Source organism: Sphaeramia orbicularis, chromosome 22 (assembly GCF_902148855.1).
Source record: "Sphaeramia orbicularis chromosome 22, fSphaOr1.1, whole genome shotgun sequence".
Taxonomy (NCBI): Eukaryota; Metazoa; Chordata; class Actinopteri; order Kurtiformes; family Apogonidae; genus Sphaeramia; species Sphaeramia orbicularis.
The window spans coordinates 13,197,318-13,212,419 of NC_043978.1; the positions used below are offsets into that span (position 1 = coordinate 13,197,318).

General features: G+C 37.9%; 1 protein-coding gene across 7 annotated transcripts in view; it reads right to left on the minus strand.

Annotated features, from left to right (window-relative positions):
• The window catches only part of ppp2r5eb (protein phosphatase 2, regulatory subunit B', epsilon isoform b), a 75,793-nt gene that overhangs the window by 58,712 nt on the left and 1,979 nt on the right, over positions 1–15,102 (minus strand). For 2 of the 7 annotated variants that reach the window (XM_030126499.1, XM_030126505.1), the window contains exon 1: positions 10,214–10,365. The exons of 4 other annotated variants lie outside the window; for them this stretch is intronic. In XM_030126499.1, coding sequence (XP_029982359.1) covers positions 10,214–10,251 — 38 coding nt within the window. In that variant the 5' untranslated portion in view covers positions 10,252–10,365. Of the gene's footprint in view, positions 1–10,213; positions 10,366–15,102 lie in introns of those variants that run through there. One more of the 7 variants, XM_030126500.1, reaches the window with a different exon arrangement.

Consider the following 15,102-nt stretch of genomic DNA (forward strand, 5'->3'; position numbering starts at 1 on the left):
AGAAAATTCATTCATTCATTAATGGATCGTTTGTGACATTTATGACAACCACATGTCACATGGCTTTGACAACGTCAACATTTATAAGCTCTTCCAGAGAATACTCATCTTCTATCTTGATTGGGAAAATTAATTTGCATATCATATCATTCTTACGTGTTTACTTTACAACTGTTTGTGAACCAATACAAAACAGATCCAGACCCATTATGGACCCAACACTAAGTTTGGAAAAGACCAATATACAGCATTATTACCCTGGGAATATCACTGATAGCTTAGCAAAACTGGTATCTTAATTAACTTATCTCTGAGCAAATCAGCTAAACTGAAACAGAAATCAGTGCTGAAATACAATGTGGCGTTATTCTTATTCCCAACACACATATCCTTCCCAAAAGGAATAAATAAAAGCTATAAAATGCTTTTTATATGTTGTATCTGTTGTTTCCGACCTCAAAGAGCTTCCCCAATAGTCTTGATACCGTACACACACAGAAATAACCAACAACTCCTTTCATTATTGATTAATCAACTCATTTTTTAATACCTAATACTAGTTTTATCAATAAAACAGCCAAGAGACAATCATCCAAACTACTAAAACACCCTATTTATTAAAATGTCAGTCAAAGAAAATGCGTACATTATTACAATTGTGAACCTGAACCATTAAAGTATTGCTCAGTCATCAAAAACACAGACATTTAATTTTCTGATGATCGACTATCTTGGACCAACTTTTCACAACACTTTAATTACATCAGACAATAGAAAAACACATTTATCTCTACTCTTATATGTTACAAATTAAAGCAGTGGAGGCTGGTTTACGTCTTGCCGTCATTTATAAGGCTTGCCTTGGTTGTAGACACGTCCTGCTCTACCTTCCATCAGTGTTTTATTACTCTGACAGCCTCATTTTCTCAGCATGACAGACGATTGAAACCTCAGCTCAATTTCAGCTACAGACTAGACACGCCGCCGTCCTACCTGCCCACTGATCATCTCACGCGTATACACAACAAAAACACCACGGCCTCAAACGCCACAGTCTGCACACAACAATGGAGCTGTCTCCACAGCGGGAGGAAGCTGAGGAAACGTCCTCTGCTGTGTGTCGGCTGCTGATTACGTCTGAAATCCTCTAACAACCCGGCTTCATGTGCAGAAGTCACAGTTTTACTGCAAACTGCTGCGAAAGTACTCGCAGAGCCACACCCAGAGGAAACGTTTGGAAGATGATTTCACTTTGGCTGTTAGGCAAAGAAAGAACCGTTGTAAGTGACAAGTCTGCTCATTATACTCTAATATGGACTACTAGGATTAAACAACACACTGGAAATTCTAAGACTGTCAGTGTTAATAGTGGTAAAATTCAAGAAAATAAATATGACTCCCACCTAGAGCTTGATGTTCAGTCCGCTTTTATTTATTCAGACATTTATTACTTTGACTTGCATGTAGAATTCAACAGTTGTCTAATTACTTACTTATATTTAATTATTTTTCTCTTTTATTTAGAGGCATTATGCAAATTTTCAATCAAACAAGCAACTATAAAATGGTAAATCAAAACACTTCTCAACTACAGCTGCAAATAGTGTTGACTGATGAAGTGCAAGTTCATAGTCATTGTGATTTGAACATGCACAATAAACACAAATAAGAAAACTCATGCGATGTACGTTCCCAATTAGCATGACAACATTCAACCAATCAGACGACGGCCCTGCTAGTTAATTAATCTGTGTCAATTTGCTGGCAGCTGCGAGACCAGTTTGTTTGAAGTCCTACTGTCATCACAGTACTCATGATTGCAAGTTGAGCAGATGTACAGGGTGTCCCATAAGTCTCCATACATAGGAAAAATAAACATTTCTTGGCATAAACCATTTTTATTTATATAATACGCTCTATATGACTGCCATTTTGTCGGGAACACATTTCAATGCGTGTCTGCTGAAGAACTATAAAGAAGAAATATAAAGAAATACATGTTAGAACCATATATGTATGGAATGTATTATGTCTCCTATGTATGGAGACTTATGGGACACCCTGTAGTTGAAAACAAAATAAATACAGACAACAGATGCACTGATCTGATGGTGGTATTGATCTGATACGGACCCAAATGGCTGGAACAGTTTTCTGACTTACAGATAGACATACAAGCCACACCCCCTATGCACATGCTTGACGGGCTTGTTCTGGACAGTTAATTTCTTAAGCCTGAGACACAAAGTACATGGACTAAGAGGCTATGGATGGACTTTCTACTTGTTAGATTACCATATGATGCAGTGAATATATTCTTATCAAGCATATTTGTGAGCACTGGATTGTTTTGGAGAGAATTGCCAAAGTTTTGTGATGCTAACTTCTCTTCCTTTTCATTGACTGGCGTAAACTGAGGATTTGCTAGGATGTCATATACAATATATCAATGGATAAACAGTAATATTTATTTCAGTCAGAACCTCACTGTAAAAGGATGAAGTTCCTGTGTATCATCTATTTATACCATATTATGATTTACAAAAAAGAAAGGAAGAAAAATAGAATAAGGCTTACTTCATAAATATATAAAACTTAACCAGTAAATGAAACAGTGCCTACATCCATGTGGCATCATCACAAAAATGACAAATAGTGTAAAGAGTACAATGTATATATACTATTGTTCTTTTGTTATCGTTCAGATAGAATTAGAAGCTAAACTCTGACACTTGTACCTGAGATGGTGCTGTCATTTTTAACAAACAAATATTACTCGACTGCTGTAGAAAGGAGGCTTTTACACTTTCTTGTAGAGTGTGTAAATGTGACTGTCTGAACTGCAGGAGTTAGATAACACAGTAACTGAGATTCAGTAGTTGCTTTTCCACTGACCCTCAAATTGCGCGAATATAACTTATGCGTGAAAATTTACCTAATGGAAAAACAACAATTTTGCCAAAACTCTTGTTTTTGAAAGTTCTTTTGGGGTGCTGCACAATTGATATAGCATGAAAAACTACAACGGGAAGACCTTTTTCTGCAACTACAGTAATGTGAATGGAAAAAAAAAAAAAAAAAAACAGATGTTGACAGCCATTACAACAAGTGAAGAAGAGGAGTTTTAAAAGAAACATGGTGCGGGGTATGTGTGGACACACCAGGAAACCCAGTCGTTTTTTAATTTAGTACAGGATAGAGGGGTAATATATAATAATAATGAATATATCTGTAAATCAACACGATATTTATGTTCGTGTCCATGTTTATGGATTGACTTCTCGTGTCATCTCGTGATAATAAATAAACAAATCATCACATTTGTGATTTAATGGAAACAGAAACATTATGCACTTCTGTTTTTTTGACATTTACTAAATATCTGTAAAGTTTTGCACAGATGTCCAATGGAAAAGCAACTACTGACTAGAAGAACTGCTTGACAAAGTCAGAAAGTTTTCTTCAATTATTAGAAAATACAGATGTAAAGGCCTGACCCTATCACTTGTACTACTTAAACACACATTACACATTTAAATCAATGTAAGTGGTGTGTCAGGTGAAAAGGATAGGCAAAAAATAAGTTTCTGCTTCTGGCCTATTCCTTTTTTTGTTCTTTGTGTTTATTGTGGTAGTTGTTCGGTGTGTGGTGATAACTGTACAAACCAAAAATAAACCATTCATTCATTCATTAATATACAGTCAGATATTTACTGTGTAGATATATATATATATATATATATATATATATATATATATATATATATATATATGTATGTATATATACACACACACACACACACATATACTGTATATATACTGTTGGTTGTGTTTTTGGTGTTGCATATAAATACCCATACTGAATATTACACTTTGTTAAGGTTTGAGATTTAAGTCATAATCACACAACACTAATTTGACCTTTTTTTTGGAATCAATAAGCAGCATCAGATCAGTGAAACACAAAGATGCAGGATCTGGTGGATTCAGGAGGATCTGGTGCCCCTGATCCACTCCACACTCATTCAGCTGGTTACTGTGAAGGCCTGAGAGGAAATGAATTAGAGCTCCGGTACAAACGGTTACGTAAGAAGACGTGAATGAGACGCTGCAGGCCAGCGCTACAGTGACAGTCCTGCATCTCTAATGCTCTGTCAAAGTCATAGAGGCGGCCGTGCAGCGTGTCCGACAGGCCTCGTATATAACAGCCGGACAGACAAGGAGAGACAGCGACACACAACGCCTCCAGTACAAACAAACACACACACACACTGCGCTGCCAGAGGACATGGGCTGCTGACAGTGGAAGCCTTTTACAACAGATCAGAGGCTGCACAGCTGATCGTCCATCATCGCATACAGTGCTGCAGCTTTAAAAGTGATTAATGGTTGCAGAGCTGCAGCATCTGTGGTTACAGACCGTCACACTGTTGATGTAATATGACTGGAAGTGGAGGAAGATCATTATCCAGACTGACAAGTGCGATTCATTAGCATTCCTCAACAGGTTCAACTACAAAAGCAGAGTCGGAAATCTGTCAGTTTTACTAATTACCATCATCATACTATCGTCGATAATCCACAGACCTATTTATACTCATATTAAATACATCTTTATTTAATAACAGTATCACTTAAAGCAACTGTTTTCATTATCTATGGATTATAATCTTGAAAAATGTTGATTAGGTACACTTAAAAGATTAATCAGCTGGCACGAACCTCCTCCACCCCTTTTTTGATACTTAAAGTGAACTCTTGATCTGAACATCTAGGTCATGATAATTAATCAGTAAATTTGGAACTGAAAATCCAACTGCACAAATCTAAATGGGAGTAATTTTTGTCTTTTTTTGAGCTATTACTTGCAAGTCAGTGATTTCAGTTTAGAGGCAAAATATAATTAATCAGCCACTATCAGGGCTGGTGTCTACTGTTATTAATAGCTTGTAAAGCATCCCATTGATCTGATTTGGCCACAAGAAAGTGAAAACTAGTGGAAATACTAGGTTTGGTAATGAAAGATTTTTAGGAAAACAGGCACTAAAATGCATCTGCAGCATCTCAGTGCTGACAATATTGACAGATACAATAATAATAGAAAAAGCTGAAAAAAATAATTTTAACCATAATGGGAGCCAATGACAGAAGGAGCTGAGTTCATGCATGTGAAAACATTTCACTGTATTCATTTTGTGTCTAGGCCAGGGGTCACCAACCCTGGTCCTAAAGATCTACTATCCTGCATGTTTTAGATGTTTCCCTCTTCCAGCACACCTGACATTCGTTATCAGGCTTCTGCAGAGCTTGAGGATAGGCCTATCATTTGAATCAGGCGTGTTGGAAGAGGGATACATCTAAAACATGCAGGATAGTAGATCTCGAGGACCAGGGTTGGTGACCGCTGGTCTACGCTTCACTATTTCCTGCTGCTAGTTGATAATGTCTGAAATCAGAGCAGATGAAGTTGAAATTTGTGAAATAACAGGTGGATTAACAATCATTTACATCGATACATGATGCAGTTTGTCTCTAGGATTTCCTGGATGTTCAGCCAGAGTGAAAAAATAAGAAACTGGTTTAGAATACAGTACAGATCGTAGTGATGACCTATGAACAAGAGTGATTTTTACAGCCACAATTAAGTCAGCAGGAATCAGTGCCAACACATGACAACTGTCACCGATCAGGGCTGCTATAGTTTAAAGCTGCGAGAGACTTTCGTCACCAATTTTCCATCAAATCTGTAAAACCTCAATCATAGCCTAAGTATCACGAATCCGTAAGTCTTTCTGTGATTACTCACCTGAATTTCCTCCCTCACGGTGAACAATTTCAAAGTGCCATCCATCATAAACAAACCGTGTGCTTACAGAGCCGGGAGGTAACTCAGGCATCTTTGGAATTTTGTCGTGACATGCACTGTGGGAAGCAGAGGTTTGCGCAGCCACCTGGCAACAACAGTGGCAGTGCAACCATATGATATTATATGACTGCAACAAACACGATGCGGAAACAGCTGAAATGCGGAAATGGCTAGAGGGAAGTGGAGCAAGCAGATATCTGCCTGGCAGCGGCAGCTGCCACAAATACCATGCGGAAACGGCTGAAACACCACTTCCCACAATGCACGTCGCAACAAAATTCCGAAGATGCCCGAGTTACCTCCCAGCTCTGTTTGGAAATGCATGGTTTGTTTATGGTGGATGGCACTTCAAAATTGTTCACTGTGAGGGAAGAGATTCAGGCGAGTAATCACAGCAAGACTTATGGATTTGTGATACTTAGGCTATGACTGAGGTTTTACAGATTTGATGAAAAATTGGTGACGAAAGTCTCCCACACTTTAACAATATATAATATACAGTACTGTGCAAAAGTCAACCCCATAGTGAATATCTGTTTTATTTATGAGTCTCTTTATTAAGACAGAAGTTAATACAGGGAATATGTGCAGTGTTTTTAAACATTAAATAAATCAGAACTGAATGTCTTCTACAGGTAAAAGCCAGTGTTTAAAGTGACCTGCAGCTTAAACTGTCAAGTCCACTGTCTGGGAGTTCTCTCAAATAATTTGGTCATATATTAAACCAAGCTTATTGCAGAACATCCCAGTATTTCTTTACACCGTCTTATCATTTTCTGTGTCCAGATGACTCCATATAACCTAAGAAATAAACTTAATTTTTTGTGCTGTATGCATTTCTTCCAGTTGATCTATTGATGCAGAGACTGAGAAATCCTTATGTGCGGTCAATATAACTTTTGCTAAAAGAACCAATCTAATAGTGGCCTAAGACTTTTAGACAGTACTGCACATTATTGATTTAATACTGTAATGCATAAGTTGTACTGCTTCCCCTGTGCCCTGTGGGCCTTACTCTGGAAAATTATGTACATGTAAATGATGAACGATAAATCATTTTTTAATCCTGTGTGAATTCTACGATCATCTCATCCAGTTTAAGAGATAATATTAGAAGTCAAGTCATAGTTTGTGGTAAAGAGACAGAAATATCATTGATAAGCATCTGTTGTTGGTGATGCTCATCTTTGACACTGAAACAACTGCTACCTCCACACATTTCACCTCATTCTTCAAGAAAGGAGTTAAAATATATGAGAAGAGGTGAAAATCACTGTAATACGACACTACACAACAATAACTGTGACAAACCGACCAGCAGTGATTTACTCATCTTGACACTACAATAAAGACCATAAACACAGTGACTGGTAAAACTACTTACTACTAGGGCTGCACGATTCTGGCAAAAATGGGAATCACGATTCTTTTGCTTAGAATTGAGATCATGATTCTCTAACGTGATTTTTTTTCACAAAATGTTTACTGCACTGTTGTCAAGGAAAATGGGTTCTTTCACCTCTGATTTGCATCTTTCAAATCACTTTGCACTTTGCAAGTGGTCCGGTCACTTACACAGTGTTTGCTGTGGAATTGATTGATTGGTGTGGCTGTGTGTAATTGGGGGGGCTGCACGCACACTTTCTGGCGGGGGGTGCATGCACGTGCGTTTCGGTCGGTGTGAGGGGAGGGGGCTCGGCCACACGCATGCAGTTCGGCTGAGGGGGGTTGCGCGCGTGTGCGTTTCAGCAGGTTACCTGCGCATGTGTATCAGTTTCCGTCCTACTTATACAATGGGGGTACAGGGCGGTGCGGTCTGTGCCCCCCGCAGAAGTGAAAGTGAAATTTTATTTTCATTTACCTTCTCCCTATCCACCTGTCCTGGCCTGTTATATATTATACATATGTATAATATGCGATGGTGATGATTTTTTTGTATGAAATGTTTGGTGTGGCGGCATGGATAAACCTTGCCAGCGGAAACACTGCACTTTTGGTCCCAGTTGCTAAGTGACATCAGCTGATCAGCGAAAGTTTGCTGTGTAAAAAAACTTTCCAGCCGGCACAATGGAATATTTTTAATATACGACTTTTAGAGAGGGTGAGCCTTTTGATTCTTGGTTAAAAGCCGAGTTATCCTCACCAGCAAAGAAAAGAAAAGGAGAAGAACAACAGCACAGAAGTCAGAGAAGTGAAAATGAAAACACACTTGGATTTGGACGACAGAAAAGACCGACATGAGATTAACACCACTGAATGTGAAACTTAATTGGGCACGAGTTCAGGTGGGTGACTCTCACCACTACCACTGGGGTTTTCATCCATTTCACTAACTTTACCACAGACGTTCCTCCGCTGTAATTCACTCTTTCTTCACTCAACTGCAGCCAACAGCAGCAGGCTCATTTGTTGTAAAGATGCTTTACCATTGGTTGAGGGAGGAGGCGTCAGCAGTTCTGCGTTTGTGGGCATTTATTTGTAATGCAGCCCGTAAAATAAAATGCTTAAAAATTGTCCGTGTTTAGAAATGAGATTGCATGCATGTGTGAATCAAGATTGCGATCTTTTAATGATTAATTGTGCAGCCCTACTTACTACTCTGGTATGAACCCTCTAACAGCTTCACATCCAGTCTGGACCACACAAGCACATCTGAATTTATCAGAAAAGAAACCCAACAGACATATTTCTAGATTCGTCCGACACCCTGCAGACACAGGTTCACAAATGACAAAACCAATTACATAAACATGACAGGAGAGCCATCTGTCAACACTATTCACCGTCTTCTCTTTCATAACCACACAGCTGTTAATGATCCGTCTGTGATGAGCACCACTATTGTCACCCGGGTGGGAAAATCCCCACAGCTGAACAATGATATGTCTCTGGGTAATTCACACTCGAGCCCCATCAGACGTTGACGCTGAACCATTAAAAACAGGCACATGTCTGAATGAAACAGGTGACTGTGGAGACATTTCCATTCCCTGCTTTGTTGACGGTTTTCCATGGGATTATTCAGATGTTGTACGAAGTGCCTTTGGGCCGCATCAGGGACCACAATGTAAACAACGAAAGAATCGAAAAGTGACACCGCGACACCTCTGAGCCTCAGACGCTGCATCAACCAGGTCAGGACCTTTGAAATCACCTTCACTCTGGGATTATCTTCAGCTCAGAGCAGAGCGGCTCTGACGTACACTCAGGAGGTTATTCCACTGAACTGTTAATGCCATGGTTCCACGAGTCAAGACACATCAGATGACAAACAACAACTGTCAATAAAAGGCTGATATGATGGTTATTTACTGTATATTTAAAAAGGGTTTCAACAGATTTTTTTTTCAACCATCTCAGACCATAATAAAGGGAGCATACAGACAAAAAGAAGCACATGGGATATGAGGGAAAGTAAAAAATGGACATTATTGACGTGAAATGCATCCAGACCATTATCAACTGACAAAAGCTTATGGTTTGTGGCTTTCATTTTCTCTAATGCCTTAATATCCTACTGTCAAAGTTTCTCATTCGTTTTTCTGGATCAAGGTGCAGCAGGCTTTACCTGAACATTTACGTTAGCAACTTCAACTGTATGTCTTCTGTCTACTGTATCTTGAACAAACAGCACTTCAACCATACATAAGATAAACACTGGTCACTGCCATCGGTGAAATAAAGTGTTACTTGCTGATATATCTGCATTATATCTAGGAGTACATATTTTTTGGAGAGTAGGTTTTCCCACATACCACATTGTGATTCTTCCCAAAAACATCTTTAGTAGCAAGACTGAGGTTGATCTCAAACACTCTGATTATTTCAGGGCCAATACCGACCTGCCAAATCAAACTAAAAAGTATAATTCAATAATATTTCATCAGTATTTATCGTCACGGAACAGCGTCTACAGGCGGAAGCAGCTGCATCACAGCCAAAGTAGATCATTCCAAGTTAAATTAGGTTACCAGGCTGCAGGATTAAAGAAAGATACAGATTCGGGTGAGAGTAAAAATGCTGAATATCACATCTGATTATGGGTCGACTCTTAAAACTAAGCATCATCTAATCTGCTTGTAAGACCCGTCAGAACCTTATTTAATACACTTTAAGGTAATTTTAGGACCAGTAGAAACCTTTTAAAAATACATACTAATGTGCACAACCAAGTAACTCTCAGATATAACTTAATAAAGCCTTTCCAAGCTGACGGGAAGATCTGTCCATTCCTGCCAGTCTTCTCCAGACGATGCTTTCATGCTTTAACCACCTGCCACATTCCACTTGTTAAAAATCAATAAACTGCAGCCACTTCTCACTCTCAACACCCTCAGAAGCTCTTACCTGTGCAAAGGGGCACATGAATCCCCATGTACGACCATTAGTCCTTCACTTTCTGAGCGCGTTTCTATGTAGCGGCTAAAGCGCTCCAGAGCCGCCGCCAAAACACGATAGCGAGACTACAACGGCCGCTCGGACGTATGGCACCTCAGCGCCGGAGCCATTCCCCTCCCCTGCCTCTTACATAAGAGACCAGATGACATCCGAACAGGGAGGGAGGGTGGGATTAAAAGAACAAGGAGGAAGGAGAGAGAGAGGAGGGGGCACGTACAGCGAGCAACAGGGAGAAAGGGAGGAAGGCGAGGGAGGGAGGGAGGGAGGGAGCCGCTGTTCGACAGGAAGTCAACAAATGGGCAAGGCGAACACAGCTGAAGTGAGAGAACAAAATGTACACACAAACATGAACAATAACACACTATAGGATCTCACCGGGGATCCAGACTCTAGAAACGAAGATGCAAAGAGCTGCCAAAGTCAAACATGACAGGACTTCAGCCTGAACTTAAATTAATTACTGCATGCAGACATTCCCATGACAAATAACTGTAATGTGATTTAATGGACTAATAAGCAAAGGCATTCACTCAGCTAAACGGAGAATTAACTCACACTGATGTGCAAGTGTAGCTTCGCAGACATTTACTCTCCAGAACAATTCAAGGACAGGATTCAAGATGCACTACATATGAACCAGGTGAAACTACAGTCATGCTATAATATATTTTTGTTAAGTAACAGACATGTGCAATATGAGGATGTCTGTTAAAGCTGGATAAAAATCTAAACAGTCAAAATATTACAAATATTGCAAGTGTAGGTCTATGTCAATTACATTAATTCATCATTTGGATGAAAAAAAAATTCAGGAACTGGAGAAAAATATGGCTGGAAAAAAAATCACTTAAAAAAAAATAAAAAAAATTAGTTAATGGTAAATTTTCTTTGACCTAATTTACGTGTCACATGATGCACTGAGGCTTAAATTCAGCCTGATGTCTTGTGGTTTTATGGCTTGATGACATAATGTTTTGGCGTTATCCATGAGGTAAATAAAGGAGTTATAATCATAATAATCAGACCATCAATGACTTTTTTCTGACTGTTATTCTCAAGGTTGTATATTTTCTGGGATACCTGTTAAATGTCAATTGCAATAGTCTTTGTTCCTTTTTTTGGTTTCATTCTGTGTAGTCTGTTCTTGATGAACATCTCGTTTTTCACATATTTGCATTATAGCTTTTGCTTTGACTTTCACTCACTATAATCAGGTTTCTGTGAGAGGAAAGAAATCAGCATTTTATATTAGCATTTTAAAAAATTTAGTGAAACTTGACTTTTTCCTTAAAAAATTACTAAAATATCAATCAATATCTAGTCAAATAGTTGCTGATTAATTTAATCATCAATAAGTCATAGAAGAATCCATTAATAATTGCATCTTTAGAGATAAAGTTTTTCTGATGAAGATAAAATGTGTCATGGCCTTCCATTATAAATGAAGTACAGTGGTGATAGAGACGTCCTGATTCTTCAACCATAAGGGAATAGAAATCACATCATTTTCAGATTTCTTTGAGTGAAAATGAAACAGAGAAAGTACCACTCACACTAAAACTGTGACTCGTATCATGATGGCAATATCTATCAAAATAGTTCTAATATCTGGCGGATCGTGTACCTTTATATTTATCATTCACTTATAGGAAAACATGCATTGTTTCCTATTAGGCTCTTACTACTTTGTTTTGTTGTCTGCGGCAGTATTTTGTGAAGCAAAACATGGACAGTTTGTGAACAGTCATAGCAGAAAACTAAGCATATTTATATAATCTCTTTTTTCAATATAATGAAATATAAGTCAGTACATTTTATTTGTCATCAGCCTTTCTGTATATAATTTACAGAAAATATTCTATATCATGATCTGTGTTATTATCATCTGATACTTATCGGCCTAGATTCAGATATGAGGTTCAGATCATAGCCTACATTACACATGGTGATAAACTAATCTGGATTTTGAGTTGAACGCTTAATGAATAAAATGCATTCAGTATTGGAACAAAACTAGTATGAACTGAGATGACAAAGCTGGAACTTGTGAAATGTTGACATTTTAACTAAAAACTTGCAACACATCATTTTGATCTGCTTCAATAAACTTCACACTCACTCAGATTAATATTTAACTCTGGTAACAGTTCCTTGCTTTCTTATCAACCAGGTGCCTATTTGGATTTATTAGTAGTTTTAGGTTAAGACAGTATACAAAAAAAAGCCATTATAGTCAATAAATCTGCCAAGAACAGTTCCAACTTCGATGCTACTTATTCATGTAGGAGTCAGAAAAGTCACATTAGTTATACATAAAAAAGAGCAGCTATTTTAGACGTCAATTTACAGATAAGTGGTGCCAGTGCTGATTATATGAAAAGCAGATTTAGTTATTTCGGTCTTTTACTACTACTACTCCGCTAGGTTTCACGTTGCCACTGCAGCAAAGTGACGGTGCATCTAATTGGTGTGATTCATTCATCACACAATCAAGAACAAATGAACTCAGCAACTTTCCAACACACACACAGACGGTGATAAGAGGAAAGAAGTACCCACACCTCTGGAATCATAAACACAGCAGACTTTGGATGTTCAGATATGGACGAAGGGCTGGACCGCCGACAACGTGGCATGACATCCGAACGCCACACAAAGCACCTTCCAAAACACACAGCGCCACTGTACATTCACTGTAAATACCAACACACCTAACGCGCAACACCACACCTGGCCTGTGGTATGCTGCCGCCATTCACACATGGCTGACGGAGCAGAGGTCAGAAGGAAAAACACTCCAGAAGGATTTATCCTCTACGTTCTGTGTCCGCCTCTCATCATACGCGTTTCTGTCTTTCATCATGTGTCTCTCAGTGCTTGGAAACACACAAGCTGAGACAATGAAACACAGCAAAACACGATAAACCGGTGGCATTGTGCTTGTTACACCATAACTACACTTACATGCACAAAATATTCCACTATTATTCCATTTTTATCTCAGTGTGTCTTAAAATATTCGAATGCTTATCTAAAATTGCTGTAATATCTGTACTGGGTGGACAATCTTCCTAACTGCACAACTATTTACTTTATATTTTAGTCAGCTTTTTTACCTTTAGTATTTTATTGTAATTCTATGCGTGCAGATATTTTGTGTTTCTGATTTTGACTGGAGCAACTGTAACAAACCCAATTTCCCTAAAGGTATTCTGATTCTGATAAAGGAAGTGATGAGCATAATTTGTTTTAAAGTTGCAACAGTTTTAAGACAAAGTGTGGCTTTGCTTTTAATGATACAAGTCCAACAAGATCAACAAAAATAGGGGTATTCATCATTTTATTGTACGTAGTCTAACACTGAAATTCAAGCACTCTCACAATATTATTATACTATTAGAGATATATATTATTATTTTTTAGGTCAGTGAAAATATAATAATAAAAAACAAAAAATGAAACAAGGATCAAAATCAGTGACCCAGATTTTGCACAACATAATTTCTTTCTGTTTTATGTCTATTTATGATCCTATTTCATTTGGATATCCTGAGTGTAGGAGAAATTTGATATGAGGATATTATTCCAGTTTCATGAGCTTTATTTTGACATATTCACTAAATATTAACCTCATTCAGAATATGGGTTTCAGTTGGAGTTTTTGAAAAAATTTCTAGTTTATGTTCATCTCAGCACGTTGGACACAAACCAACTAGCAAACAGTGTGACAGTTTGGAGCAGAGATGGAAAGAAAAAACAAAAGCTCAAAAGGCTTTTGAGGGCAGAAGGAGAAACAAGAACAAAGAGATGGAAATCAACAGGTTTTCAGACAAATATCACAACACTTTTTTCGGAAAGAGGGTGAGAGTTGGAATACTTTGTGCATGTAAACAGTCAGTGCATGTTATACCAGCAGATTCAAGAACAGTTTCTTCCTCACAGACACCAACCTGCTGAACTCTACACATGATTTAACACCTCTTATCAACCTCCATTATTCTTCACTGTACCCTCCACATTCGTTGTATGCACCACAGGATATCACTACTACTGTATATTATCTGTGTATACATTGTTTAGTGTCCATGAACCTGGGTCATGGTGGGTTAACAGTGCATTTATTTATGACTAATACTTGTTTTGAATGTTCATATTATTTACCATTTACACTGTTATCTAGTGCACATATGCTCTGCCCAAAGCCTTATTTGTTTAGTGTATGTACTACATTTACATATAAAACCAGATTTTTTTTTTCCTAATTTGCACATTGCTACTATTTCTGGTAGTTGCTGGACTACATTTTGTTGCCATGGACTTGTACTGTTCCCTGACAATAAAGATGTCTCTATCTGTCAACAGTACCTTAGTTCAAAGCCAAAGTTCATGTCAGATTATTACTACACTTTTACAAAAAACGAAAAGCTGTAGAGTCTTTTCAACATGTAACTTAAAATAGACTAATTCTACACAAATGATACATAAGACAGACTGGGAAAATCTTGAGAGACATGATAAATAACCATGTTGACATGTACAAAAGGAAGAGGACATGCTATACTGTAATGTAAGTCATAAAACTACTTCTACATGTTGTGGACCTATGTGCACTTTCTTTACACTTATAAATTCAACATGAAACAACAGCAACAACAGCCATTCTTCCCTATCATGTTATCACACTATGAGTTCAACATCTAACCCGAATTCTGACAAATTCACCCACAAATTGAAACACAAATTCTCTTCAAAGTATTACACACAATGTTTTCACATCAAAATTTCTTCTCAAGTTATAATGCCTTATCTTTCTTCATTTGTAGTATATTGACATCTCG